We start from the raw sequence: 14,276 nt of genomic DNA, 5'->3' as shown, positions 1-14,276 counted from the left end.
AGAATTTTTCCTCTCTTTACAATAGATAGATTTATTTGTTGGGTTTAAATTTTTTGTCTCGTTTGACTCTGTGTGCCTTTTGTATGAATTGAGCATGATTCATCCTTTTAAAAACTAAAGCCACCTCAGTCAACAGTATGTTTTCCAAGTACCACTGTAATGGCTGGTTTTGACATAGCAGTGAAATGAACTTAATCGATGTATATAATAAATATTACTACTTCTCTGCATGTGTGGTTTAAATGTGCTCCCTTCCTGTCCATATGTTAAATATTCAATATGGCGGCCATAGATTCATAGCATCTGTCTGTTTGCCTGGTCACTCGACCCAACATAAAGCAAAGCTGACATTTCGAGGTCCAATTTCCAGCTCTAGAGATAAATGGGCCACAGCGTTAGTAACCACCTGCACATGTTTATGGATCACTGTCAGCAAATTCAGTTTCTGCTGCAGAAACTTCACATAAGTTGCCTTGTTCTCCCTGTTGAATTGCTTTTTAAAATACCAGCAGCCTATTTTCTCTTTCTGGCACATTGGACTTATTAGCTTTTCTCCACAGTAACTTACAAACATGAATTAGCTTCATTTTTTTTTTTTTTACCTTATAAGCAGTCAACTTGAAATATCTCTGCAGGTAGCCCACATTACCACCAGAGGTACTTGTACCACAGTTTGAAGACCATGGGAGTAAGAGATATAAAAACTAATAGTTATCAACAAGATTGCTTGGCCTTCAGTATGAATTTTGCTCGCTCTCCCCATGCATTTATGAAAGAAATGCAGACAGGATGAGGTAACCTGAGCCTATATAAAAACCTTTAGTAGTAAATAGTTCAGACTTGTCAATTTGAATCTAATGTCTTTTTAATGCTAAATCTGACAAAAAAAATATGTACTTTTTTCTACCTGCTAATTAGACTAAGCATGCAATATTTTAAATAAAGGGGTGGTAATATGTACTTTCCAATAACATAGGGCAGTTTTATAGCACAATCAACTATTTTAATATAATTTGTTACAAAAATGCTAGTTATATATCAAACATGACTTAAAAGAAATTTGACGCCTTTAAATTGGGCCTCTGTCTCTTTAAGAAGTTCCTGCTCTTTCTGAAACTCGGCCTTCAGGAAGTCATCACAACATGGCTCCTCTATTCAACCTTTAAAAATGTTTTTTTTATTTATTTATTTTTACAAGCGTTTCACTGAGAAGTAGCTCGTCATAATGAGCTCAGCAGATGCTCAGTTCCACCAGATGTTTGCTAAATGATGCTGGCTAGTTTGAAGGAGCTGAGTGGGGGAGTTGCGGGGTAGGAATGGGCTGTAAGGTGGAAGCTTGAAAACTGCAGTTTCGTCCTCGAAGGCGGGGCTATGAAAAAAGATTTTCCTATTACCATTTACATAAAACTGCCCCTTAAAACAACCTTAGTCAGATTTTTGAGGGATATAAATGCAAAATATGGCAAATGTTAAAAGAAATCATTTCAATCCTGTTTACAAACTCTTTTGAGCTGGACAGTCTCCTATTTTTTCTGTTGACAATTATTTTTTGTGTCTCTATCACATAAAATCATAGAAGACACTGTATGAGAATGCCAGTTGACATTATGTAACCCTTTTCATCCCTCTGATGCAAGATGGCTGCAGCCGTGTCTCCGCTACTCAGGCTTCAGTTGTCTGACGGGGAAACAAACGGTGACAAAACGTCCATTTTAATGTAAGGCCTCGCGCAGAGGAAGCCCAGCCGCCGATTAACAGACAAAACCGACACAGATGCAGCAGCGGGTTTCGGTTTTGTCGCGAAGGTGGGTTTTTGGGGTAATAAAGAGCTCTCGGATTCGCTGTCAGTGCAAATTAGCGAGCGGCAACCTGCTCGCACCCACATCGCCTCCTGTTATCGCCTTTATTAATTCTGAACACTTCTGACAAGCTCTGGCAGAATGTAGCCCGGAACAGCACTCGCTGTGACATCGTCTCTGTCTGAATGAAAACGACAGAGGTGCTATCAAAGAACGCTGGGAGCGGAGCATGGTGCCTCGTTTTTTTTTTTTTTTTTTGCTTTTCTTTTTTTTTCTAAATCCAAACTGTAGAAAGTTGCTCCAATTTACCAACTCTCTCACCCGGCAAATCCACCCACCACTGTTCCAAACAAAACCTGGAGCTGCGCTCCCTTCCCCAGCCGCAGCGAGGGGGAACGCTAATGCAAATAAGACTGCATACAGTCGAAGGGGGGATAGACTAGTGGGAAAAGATGACGCTGTGAAATATAAAAATATGGACTGAATGAAAATGCTTCTGAGATGTAATTATACAGACAACAGCAGTGGGATGCGTTTGGGTAAAAAAAAAAAAAAATGTATCCATGAAAAAGAAAAGACAGCATGGGGAATTCAAAGGCTTTGAGGCGTTTAAATGAGCGGCTTGTATTACCTGAGGCAGAGCTTGCATAACGGTGTCCAGCAAAGCTCTCATTCCGACCGCCATCTTCAGGAGCTTCAGCACTGCAGAGACACACACAGCATAAGAAGAAGAATTTTTAAAAAAAAGTGATTCCAAACAAAGAGTTGTCAGTGTTGTATAACTTGGGATGTTGCGTCAAAACTTCTACAAAGTTGAAACCCAGTAATAATTAAAACCTGGCTGACCGAATCAGCAATAGGACCTGAATTTTTCTAAGCGTTATTCGCTCTCTGCCCTGACGCAGACATGAACTTGACTGACGTCCCGTTCTTAGTCTCTTCTGGTAAAACTTTCCGCTACATTGTGTGTTTTGTGTCTATGCAAGTGCATCAAACACTGATGTTGGGTGAAACTTCAAGCTTGCAATCTTCACTAAGTGATTCTACAGGCATCTGTTGGGTTGAGGACAGTCTGGTTTTTCCAAAGCAAACCTTGCTTATCCTCGTCTTCGCTGTCCTTTCTTTGTGCTCTGGTGTGCAGTCATGTCCATCCCCAAACTGTTTCTCACTAAGTTGGGAACATGAAGTTTTCTAAAACGTCTTGGGATGTTAAAGTATGATAAGTTACTTTAAGTGCCAGCAAGAGGTCAAGTCCAGCTACTGAAAATCAGCCCACGCCGTAATCCTCTGGGGATTATTGACACAAAGCCTGATGGCAAGCGCCATTCTCCTAGCAACTGCAAAACCTACACTCCTCCATCTGAGGAAGGCATGACTCTTCACTCTTGAAAACAAGTCACTGCTTTAGGGTGTTTTCACTCCTAAACAGTGAAAACACCTCAGACAGACTCGGTCCAGTTGGGGACCAAAGTTGCAACACTTGTTGCATTTTCAGCTGGTGCGGTTTGTTTTCCTACTGTACTGTGCCAAACAAACCAACAGAATTGAAAAACCTGATACCTCCCCTAAACTGTGGTGGCGCTGCACCATGAACCACGGAAGGGAAAAACACAAAAACCTCAGAAGAAGACACAAGCGCAACTTTGTTATTCACAAAACGTAAACAAAAATGCACTGGCGTCAGATTTTAGTGGTTGGAGGATTTCTCTTTTGTCTTTAGCCAAAGAACATAAGACATTTCTCCCACAAGCGCTAGACTCACAAATTTATTTTGGTCATATTTACCCAGAATGCCCTGCACTTTAGTCTATTTCCTGCTTTTGGAGCGGTCTCCGGTCCGCTTTTATCCACATATGCATTTGAATATCACCAGAGTTCACTGTTTTGGTCAGAGTTTGATTGTGCGTTCACACCTCCCCAAATGAAAAGGACTAGTTCCTAGGCAAACAAACTAGAGGTCGATTAAAGGGGACTAAACAGGCCTGGTGTGAATGCACCACTAGAGTCTAGTTGTAGTGTGCTTTACATCAGAACACCTGACGATGTCAGGATTGAGTGGAGGAAACTTATTCCATGAGAATTAAGAGATTCCATCTTCTTAGTAAGTTTCCCTTTCATAGTATCTCTTTAAAAACAGTTCTCCTACATTTGGAAAAATATTTTCAGCGAACCCCCGGTATTTGCAGGAGTGATGGAGCACAGCGACTCAGCAATAGCTCAAACCTGCAATTATAACCCCCTATTTTAAAAATTCAAACATGAAATATACATTAATGTACAATAATTCTGCTTTTGGGATTACAGCCAATCAGTACCAAGGAAAATGAATTGTGTACCTGGATTGGCTGCTTTGCACATAGCATCTAGGTATCTCAGTTTCAACAAGACGCATTTTATTTAAAAGATTTTAGAACAAAAACACAACCTATGACTTGGTAGTTTTTCCATGAATATTTTACAATCACAGTCCACAGGAAAATACATGAATCCACAAATACTGAGCTGCGAATAGGCAGGAGTCGACTGCAACGCTTTTCTTTGGTTACTGATTTTCTTTCATCCTATTGTTGTCCAAGAAGATTCCTCGCTGTAAGGTTTAAGTCCACTCTCTCTTACTATTAGTTTTCCATTGCTTTTTTTTTTTTTCCCCCAAGACATGGTTTCATTTCTCTGCTCGTCTGTTTGGCATCATCGTCCTGTTGGATCGTCCACCATGTCGCCATTCAGATGCTTTTCAAACAGTTTTGTATGGTGGTTTAAAATCTGGCAGGACTTTTGTGTATTTGTAATTCTATCTGTTTGGGAAAACCTCCCGACCTAACTTAATACAACACACCCCCCGAAACACGACAAAGGCTGCAGTGTATTTTACAGGTGGCCGTAGACGCTCCACGTTCCACGTCTCGTCTGACCAACTTCGCACACGATGCTTTAATTACCGCATCCTGCATCATAACGTCCTAATCAGTGATAATTACTCTGTAAGACTTATCTTCGGTGCAGTTCTTGTGTAATTTGACTCACATCCTCCTTTTCGTTCTGCGTCCCTTTCTTCGGAATGGCTTCCGGACAAGCAGCCTCCCTCCTTTGGGACCTTTTCTAATGAGGTTTTAGCGAATTACAGTTGAATCAACTTAAGAATGATGCATGTGTGAGGTCTTTTCCGGAGGTTCTTTTTTAAAAATTTTTTCCTCCTCGTTCGTAAGAATATCACTTTTGCAAACTGCTTCTCTGTGTTTTTAGACATGCCACTTATTTATTTATTTTTTATTTTTTGTCCTTCAATTTTCCACCTCCAGGTTTTGGACAACTGGCTCTTTTGAAGCTGCCAAATCAATAAAGAAATAGGAAGCAATTCTGTCCTTTTGACAGAGCACTAGTAAAGAAAAGGTTAAGAAATTGTTTTAAACATCTTTTGCCATCCAAACTGGCTCATCCCCTTGGAATTGGTGCATTTCCCGTTTTAACATCAAACTCACAGACATATGAAGGTACAAGACTAATATCAAAAACTACACCTAATGTTTTGTTTAAAACCCCTTGCAGAAAAAATGTAATCCTAAAAACTACCAGAAAGTAGAAAAAAAGAGTCTCAGCAATCCAACAGATTGAAATTCTACATGAAGCATTTGACCAAACATTTTGTGCTGCTTCTATCACAAGTTTTGTGATGATGGAAATATCAGTTTATGATAATGGTGGCTGTTTTAAGTTCCAAACCCTGTAGGCTCTTATTTTGAAGCAAGACAGGAAGCCATACATTAGCTTCTCCTAAATCTTTTTTGATGGAGTCGATTAATAAGGACGGCTCAGGTTATGTAAGCACTGAAGAAGCCTGATCAGTTTTAAACTGTTTTGTGTGACAGCATTTTGGGTAGAAAAATAAACTGACAGAGTAACTGCTAGCCGCTAATGCTAAAAATAATCGTTCACATTTCTTTATCTACTGTTTTTCTGATTCATTTCAGAGGTGTTATGGTTTTCACCTCATATATTTAGCTATACTCCATATTGGGTTCTCTTTTTTTTGGGACAAGAGCAGAGAAGAGAAAGTTGTAACAAAAGACATTCTGAAGGGAGTCAAACTGTACCCAAAACCTGCAAACCTGTCAAAGTTATAAGACTGCAGAGATGAAGGTGGAGTGTGGTTTTGGTTTTGCCTATTTGTGGATTTTTCTGTGGAATGTAACTAACTTTCGTACAATATGTCTAAAATATTTGAAAGCAGCTGAAATACCTCGGTGCAATGCTATTTGACACACTTTTGGCTGGCACTTGCAAAGCAACCAATCCAGGAGGGTCAACCAATCAAGATACCACCAAGAGCAGAGATAAGGAAGAGCGAGGATGTTTGCGTCTGGAGTCACGCTAAGACGGTTCCCATCAAATGTATAAAAAGTACATTTGATGTTTAAGCTATTAATAAAGGCAGTTCTAATCATTTTCAGAGATAGCTGTAAGTATTTCTGGATTCCAACAATTTGCGGGCGGTTGTTGGTCCCTTACCTCCTCTTAGCTCCACTGTATTTAACGAATGCAGACAGATGGATTGTTATAAAGTTTTAAAGCAGGAGTTTCACTAATTTCTGTCCTGCACCTTCTTCTCCTGTTTTTTCCAAACAAGCCTTCATTTACATCCATTAACCGGACCGATATCTGACCTAAGTAAATTGGTACTCTTGAATTTCCCTGGCCTGTTCTCTCCTCTACCAAATCACCTTTCCTTTTCGTCTTCCATGGCTTCTTCTGCCCACCCTCCATCTCTTTCCCCTCGTCATTAACTTCATCTCAATCTTTTTCGCTCTGACAGCAACTGCTCCTCTTTATGGCTTCATCCCATCTCCCGGTGATGAATCTCCAGGTCAGAAGTTATTCATAATTCCCTATATTCCTCCCTACGCCGGTCTTTACCTCTCCCTCTACCATAACCACGCTCATTGCAGATTAAGACCTTGCCGGTGCTTTGTTTGTCTGCCGAGTGCGTTTCCCTGTGCCATCTGGTTAGCTCGCCCTCAACCCGAGCCCTGCTGGGACCTGCCATGCAAAAATGACAGATAGGGGAGTCCCAGAGATGCGTCTGTTTTACAAGGATCCTTAAAAGGCAAAGCGGCGTATAAGAAGCAGCTGCACCAACGTATCTGGCAGAGCATCAAGGAAGGAGGCGGAAAGAACCGGGAGGGAGGGAGATCGTACCTCTTGCTATCCTCAGCACTCTCATGATGCGGATAATGGTTGGGTTGATGGGCAGCGAAGCGTTGACCTCAATCTCCTCCAGAGTGATGCCCATGATGGACAGCAGAACAATGGCGAGATCCAGCTGGTTCCACCTACACACACGCACACACACACACACTCATCAGTCACCATTGCCGACTTGCTGTGCATCACTTCTTTTCGCCAAAGCCTTTGATGTGATTCCCTGCAAAGAGGTACAGGAGAACTACCGCGCATTTCTTCTTTCTGAGTCATCGAGTTATCGCCTCCAGGACTGAAGCAGCAACTCGAGAGTTGGAATTGAGTCTCAAAGGAGTCACGAATTTGAGACTGGAAACTCAACCTTCAAATTGACTTCCAGGAAAAGAGAAAAAATCTGGCAATCTTACTGTATCAAATGGGTTTCTCTTACTGTTTTTACCTGGTCTGTTGAAAAAATTGGTAGTGTTACCTTTAAGCACCAAACGACTCAAATCTCATGTTGATTTTTGTTAAATAAAGAGGCAAGTTTTTGTCATGGCAGACAGAACATTTGCATAGCATAGCAGGTGATTGAACAATATGATTGAGTCAGTGCTGCATTAGCGTACCATTTTCGTAAATTACATCTCTAATTAAATATTTTAAACTTTTCTAAAAAAACATGTCAGGCTTAGCTGGAGTCCACATGTCTTATGTTATTAAAATGAATGTTAAAACTGCTTGTGAAATAGATTTAGGTTGTTGACGGTAACAAACTGACTCTATATTTAATTATCCACTTTCAGGTCAAAAGGTCCAAAAACACATTGAAAGATCATTACTGTGTAGATAATCAAGATGTAGGTAGTTGAGCAGCATTTCCAGTGTTTCTATTTGGTCCATCAGAAAACCACTGGAAAATACAGAATCAACATGAAAAATGGGTTTAAATTTGTACAGCTCTAAGTTACAGCTGTGGGTTATTTTCCTTAGGAATAAGAATGAATTGTAGTGTTGAGATGTTTAGCTAAACTCCTGCCAAAGTCAAACAGGACAAGGTTCTAACTGTGACAGAGCCAGTGGGCATCATGAAGTCCTGGGTGGCTGTAGCTCCGGTTCAAACAGACGAGGTCTGGCGTCCATTTCGGGTGCATATTTACGCTAACGTGTGCTGGAGAGCACGTGTGCCGTTGGGATTGTTCTAGTGCGTTACTGTGCGGTTTTCAAAAGGAAGCCAGGAATTTTAAAACTATGATATCATCTGAAGCGGTTGTGCTTTATGGCCGTTTAACGAGGCCTTTTGCATTCACACAGACATTTACCGACGCAGCTTATAAAGACTTCGCTTAAGCTCCCTGAACACGGGTTCAAGTTTTCCACGAGTCAGCGCTTAAAAGAACGGCACCGCCAGTAAGCAGTTCGTTAGACGTACGTCGAATCGGACATCGATGGTTGAAAATAACATCACTTAGGAAGTGCGGTCACGGTTGGATTACTGACTTGTCCTTGAAGAAGCGCCGAAATCCAAAGGCCACCAGCTTGAAGACAGATTCCAAAACAAAGATGAGGGTAAAGATGTAGTTGCAGACCTTCAACGCGTTGTCAAGCTCCTATAAAGGACATCAGAAAAAGTTGATATAAGGCAGAAGGAGACCTCATGCTATATTTTTAGTTAAACAGAGCAGTGGGTTTCACAAATTCACAATGATACTGTACTAAAAACATTGCAGAAAAAAACTATTTCAACTAGACTTCATCTCTTTTCTCTACAATAGATCTTACCGTTATTAGATGGCTCAAGTTGTCCTCTCTCAGTTTCAGTGAAAAGGGCATAAAAATTAAAGTGTCCATTTTTTGCCTGTGGGAGAATTCTCCATGTAAAAACTGACCTTTTGCAGAGAGACGAAGAGAGCACTGCTGGTCAGCGGGGATTTGACTCAACCCTCCTGGGTGGCAAATTATCCCCGAACAGAAAGGCCCAGTTTGTAAAACATCTCTTTATCTCACCGTCTACTCTGACTTTGCTATCGGTTTAAATTTACTGCTTATTATTGAGTACAACCACTTTACAGAAAGGCTTCACATAAATGTTATAGTAGATTTATTGTCCCCTCCTTGAACCTCTCTAAAAGCATTTTAATGTTTTAGAGAAAAATGTTCAAACACGATTGTGTTTCAACCAGGACTCTAAACTTAGTCAATAAAATTTTGGAAATTTGCATTTGATTGAATTTTTACTTTGTCGTAACAATGCTTTATGGCAATAAACACGGAGAGAGATAAACAACAGCAACAAGTTTCTGCCTCCCAGGGTAAAACCCAACATATGGGACGCAGCAACGACGACAGCGATGACAGTAACAATATCAATGACAGCTACAATAGCGACTGTAGCAATCATAGCTACAAATGTTGTAGATTTTCCAACTTTCTTGTGTCACATCACAAGCCCATGTGTATAAATTATGTGTGACCTGCATGCACAAACTTCGCCGGTTGCTTGGCTGAAGCGATTGTCGCCTCATCTCACAAGTTCCACAAGAGATGGATGTCGCCTCTTGTGTGTCAAAACCTTTATGCTGTTGAGAAGCCAGTTTATTTTCCATTTGAGCATTGCCACTTTTTAAAAGCAATGAACAACTGAGCAGCCACCATGAGGTTCCTAAATCCTCTCTGTTGATAGCAACAGGCTTTTGATGGATGCGGTTTGATTGGTTTGGGGTAGAACCTCAGATGTCACTCTGTCTTGGCTAGTGTTTTGTCCCACACACTATCGATAAGCTTGTTTTTATCTATGGATAAATTGTGAATTGTTAACGCAGCTTGTTTGTTCAAATTTCCATTATCTAATCAGGTAGACAACTCCAAAGTAGAGAATACGTCCCCTTGCAGTGCCAGTTGTGACAAATCTCACACCGGTTGTATAAAATGTATTGCTAAGAAGCATTGTTACGACTGACTAAACATAAATTTCCTAGTTCACATGACAAGCTTCTGTTACACTTCTTTTAAAATCATTCAGATATATTCACATTGGGTGATGGGGGTCAGCTGTTTTATACTTAGCGCCCCAGAAGTTGGGCAATGAATCAAATGTTATGCATTTCAAACGTCTCACTATATTAGCGGATGGTTATTAATGGTGTGCAGCCATCAGTGCATCGACTACCGAATTGACCACACATCTGACAAAATTGCTGCTGGGAAAATTGTACCTGAAAGACCTGCATCATTGTTGAATCATCGAGAAAGTCACGTTCCAGTAAAGAATGCTTCTGGATGTCCAAGATCCTGAACTGCTGGATGATTTATTTTACGCCACAATAGAGCTTTCTCTATAGTGGCTGTGGGTGAGTTTGATTGCTTCTGTAAACACGGTGAGCTGTAGACTTTTAGAGAAAGGCTTTCAGGCAAGATGGCAGCAAATATGACAATTATGTCCCAGAAAAAGATCCAGGGCAGTCTGAAATTTTGCAGGAAGTTCAAGGATGGACACCAGAAGACTAGTCCACCTTCTACTAATCTTGATATCTAGAGTATCACTTGTCTGAAGAACAAAAGTAGAGCGTTACTCTACGGTTTATCTTGAGCCCTGCTGATATCGATGTATTGAGTCACTTCTATTTCAAAGGTTTGTACCGATTCTCGATTCTGCTCCTGAATGCTGCCATAAAGTGAGATCAAAAGGGTTCTTCAAAAGTAACTTCATACACCGTCTACAGAAAATTGGGTAATTATCTATTTTTTCCAGCACAATTCATCTCCGTTTTAGTGTCAAGTGACAAAGAAAATCAGATCATTTGAATGTTGGACTTTTGAGGTAGGTTCTCAAAAAACGTACCTTTTGATCAAAGTTGGTAACTTTTTATATATTATTTATTGTTTCACGTCTTTAACTGGTTAAGCAGTAAGGTTTAACTTTTTGTTTTGACCTTGCTTTTATAGTTCTGAGAAGCTATTCTGGCCCTTTTTTTTTGGCAATTCTGTAGGTAATGTTCTTTTTTTGCTTTCCTTGTAGCCTCAGCAATGCCTGGTAATATTTTCCTGCCATTTGCATTTAAAGAGAATATTTAAAATACACACTGTTAAAAGATCACTGGATCATAAAGTCAGTCATATTTTTGCAGTTTTTATTGTTTTTCTCCATTTTTATTGATTTGCCCGTAATGCTCGTTTTATTGTTTCGACTAAACTTTTATAGTTCTCCAAAAGTTGTTTTTTTTTTTTCCAGGAAATTGCAACACTCTCCTACGTTTTCCCCCCCTCAATTAAATCTTTTTTGAAAACTGAACTCAAAAAGGAAACATTCCAAAACAATAATAGATTAGGAGTGTTATGGAAACTGATAAGCATGTCAGTCGAAGTGAGTTGCAAAAGCAATCATCATCCCTGAACGCTTCGTCATGTCGTAACAATACGTTTCAATTATTTTCAACACATGTGAAAATTGGAGCCTCTTTTATCCGACACCACACAATGAGATCCAGTGAAACCTAAAGTCTGTTTAAAAAACAAAAATAGGTCAAGCTCTGTTAGATATGATTAAGTGGGTCTGTTAATATAATTTCAAGTTTTGCCACAAATTCTCAATTGGAATTTTGTCCGGACTTTGCTGGGCATAATAACACATTGACTTGCTTCCATCTAAGCCATTCCATTGTATGCATGAAATCTTGCTGGTTTTCCTTTAAATTTATCCCTGTTTTTAGCTACTAAGACACCTGAATGCAGATAATTTCATTTAGGAGTAAAAAAAAAAGGATAGATGCAAAAACATGGTAGACTTTTTGGGTCTTCTAAACGTTTCAAGGCAAGTTTGACACAGTTTGAAGATTTCTGCAAAGTCAACCGAGCATTGGTGTCAACGTGTACAGGGGATGTTTATTGCCTGACCTGTGGCTGCTCGTAGTGCTCCATGGACATGGTGATGACGTTGAGCCCTATGACGATGGTGATGAAGAGGTCCAGGTAGTGGCTGGTGCACATCTTGTGGATGAGCAGCCGAGTGGGGGAGTAATCTGAGTAGTAGGGCTTACTCTGAGCTTCTGTTGGAAGTGGGTGGGGGGAAGGGGGGAGTAAGGCAAGGGGTAATGAAGAGGAGGAGGAGGGGTAGAGGGAAAAGGAGGAAGGGGAGGCAGTGATCAAAAAGTGAGCCAGAAGGTAATAGGCAGGGACAGCGTACAGTTGGCCTGCAGTGCTGAGGGGAAAAAAGCCAATGAATCATCTTGGAAAAAATCAAATAAAAAAGGGAGGGATTAGTGAAAGTTTAATGGTTGACTTGAACTGACAGTACAACAGTGTGCAAGGAGAAGTGAGAGACTGTAAAGCAGAAAGACAGACCAGATAACGGACAGAGACAAAGGGAGACTTCCTGTTAAGTCCTGTGCAGTTATGACGGATGAAGTGAACGCTGCTCTCCTTTGAGCAACAGTGAAACTTTCTTTGAATGCGATGACGGATGAACTGCTCAGTGAAACTTTATTCAGGAGATCTCCCTTTTCTGGAACCGTTCATGATCTGTCTTTCCTTATCTCATCCACCTCTCTCAGGTGGAGAACTTAATAGAGCAGGAAAGTAGTTTCCCAAACTCATCCATCACTCCGTCTCTCCTCTATTCCTTCAGTCCAGACTGGAAGGATAGATGGGTTTAGAGCGAGGATGAGGAAGAAAGAGGAAGCTTATGTCATCCATCACCTTGTTGCCAACATCAGTGAAGGAGAGATCACACCGGTGGGGGAATTTAAAGAATGGAATATAATCGAACCAGTTGATTAAAAGACAGAAGTCCTTTGGATCTCGAGTGTAGCAACCCGTCTGGCCAGTTACTGTGGCAGCAACTGTGTAGGTCTGAGATGATTCCCAGGAGTGTGTATGTGTGTGTGGTTCCTGGTGTGCACCTAGAGGGTTCCCCATCCAGTCCAAGGAACTCCACTCATAAATCAGGTAATGAGACAGAAAGGCTTACTTAGCAGGATCTATAGAAAGAACCAACAGGCCTTCCAGTCTGTGCTCCAAATCTGATGTTCTTAATGGGAAGTTTTCTCTAGTGAGAAACATTCGCACCTATTAAGTTTGGACAAAACTGGGGCAGGGAAGATTTTCTCAAAGGAATAGTGCGTTTTTTTTTTGTTTTTTGTTTTTTTACCTGTTACTAAGTGCTTTAGCTAAAGAAATTAAGATTCTCACTCTGTTGTTTTGAAAAGTTGTACCAATCTAATAACAACATACTGATGAGAAAAATACAATAATGTAATGTAAACTAAATTAACTACATTCATGTTCACCTATTTAATCAGTTTTATGTCACAAAGTGTCAATAACAGACCTATTTTGAGGCTAAATGGTTAGCTAATAAAAACTAGTAATCTAATAGCATGCTAGGAAGCTAATAGTAAGTTGGCTACACAAGTAACTAGTATTCTAATAGTATTTTAAAAAGCAAATTCCAGGCTAACAAGCCAATAGACTATCAAAAATAATAGCAGATGACCAAGCTAATTTTAATTTTGATCAATTATTACTGGGCTAAGGAGGTATTAGTTAGCAAACAAACAAAGGCTAAGAGACTAAAAGTAAACTAAGAGTCTAGCAATATTTTAATGAGTTAACAGTAAGCTAACAAGCTACTAGAAACAAAACAAATAAATTGTACGGCAAACAAAACTAGCAATAATTTAATTATCTAAGAGACGATTATAGGGATAAAAGGCTAACAGTAGACCTACAAACTAGTAGGCTACAAAACTAATACTTGTTAATAGAAGGCAAACAGGCTAACAGTAGGATAGCAAACTAAAACAATAAGCTTAAAATAGCCCAGTAAGCTAGTAGTAAGAGGTCACCAAATTCACAGTAGGCTGCTAAATTATTTACAGGTTAGCAAGCTAGATAGCAAGAAGCTCTTGCAACTTTGTAGACTTTGAAGACTTTGAACTAATCAAAGATAAATTGTCAAAATGACAGGAGTATGTTTGCTATAATGCCAATAAAAATGTCACTATTGATTACAGAAAAGGTTCCAAATAATTTCATATAGAAGTCTGGTACTTCTTTTACCTTGCTTTACTGTCTGTTCTCTTTTTGGGCCAGAAACAGATTTCTTGGTTGAGTGAACGCAATTTTAAATCTGCCAGGGGTGTGAATAATTTAGAACTCAATTTTGCCTAAAAAATGTTAAGACTTGTTCAAAAAGAGTCTTTATGGGCCAAATATTAGATGAGCGGAGTAGCCTTTTTGTTAATTAAATAATTTAAAGAGGAATGATCATACCGTAGTGAATATTTGAAAGCTTTCAATCTAAAT

At 39.9% G+C, this 14,276-nt stretch overlaps 1 protein-coding gene across 1 annotated transcript in view; it reads right to left on the bottom strand.

Annotated features, from left to right (window-relative positions):
• cacna1g (calcium voltage-gated channel subunit alpha1 G) overlaps positions 1-14,276 on the bottom strand; it is a 164,683-nt gene that overhangs the window by 16,797 nt on the left and 133,610 nt on the right. The window contains exons 25-28 of the mRNA XM_088000841.1: positions 11,868-12,019; positions 8,475-8,584; positions 6,993-7,126; positions 2,431-2,501 (exon numbers count right to left, since the gene is read on the bottom strand). Of these exons, the coding sequence (XP_087856967.1) occupies positions 2,431-2,501; positions 6,993-7,126; positions 8,475-8,584; positions 11,868-12,019 (467 nt within the window). The remainder of the gene's footprint in view (positions 1-2,430; positions 2,502-6,992; positions 7,127-8,474; positions 8,585-11,867; positions 12,020-14,276) is intronic.

The sequence above is a fragment of the Poecilia mexicana genome, unplaced genomic scaffold (assembly GCF_051168715.1).
Source record: "Poecilia mexicana isolate PSO_F unplaced genomic scaffold, ASM5116871v1 scaffold_19, whole genome shotgun sequence".
NCBI lineage: Eukaryota > Metazoa > Chordata > Actinopteri > Cyprinodontiformes > Poeciliidae > Poecilia > Poecilia mexicana.
This window is presented reverse-complemented; position numbering and strand designations above follow the sequence as displayed.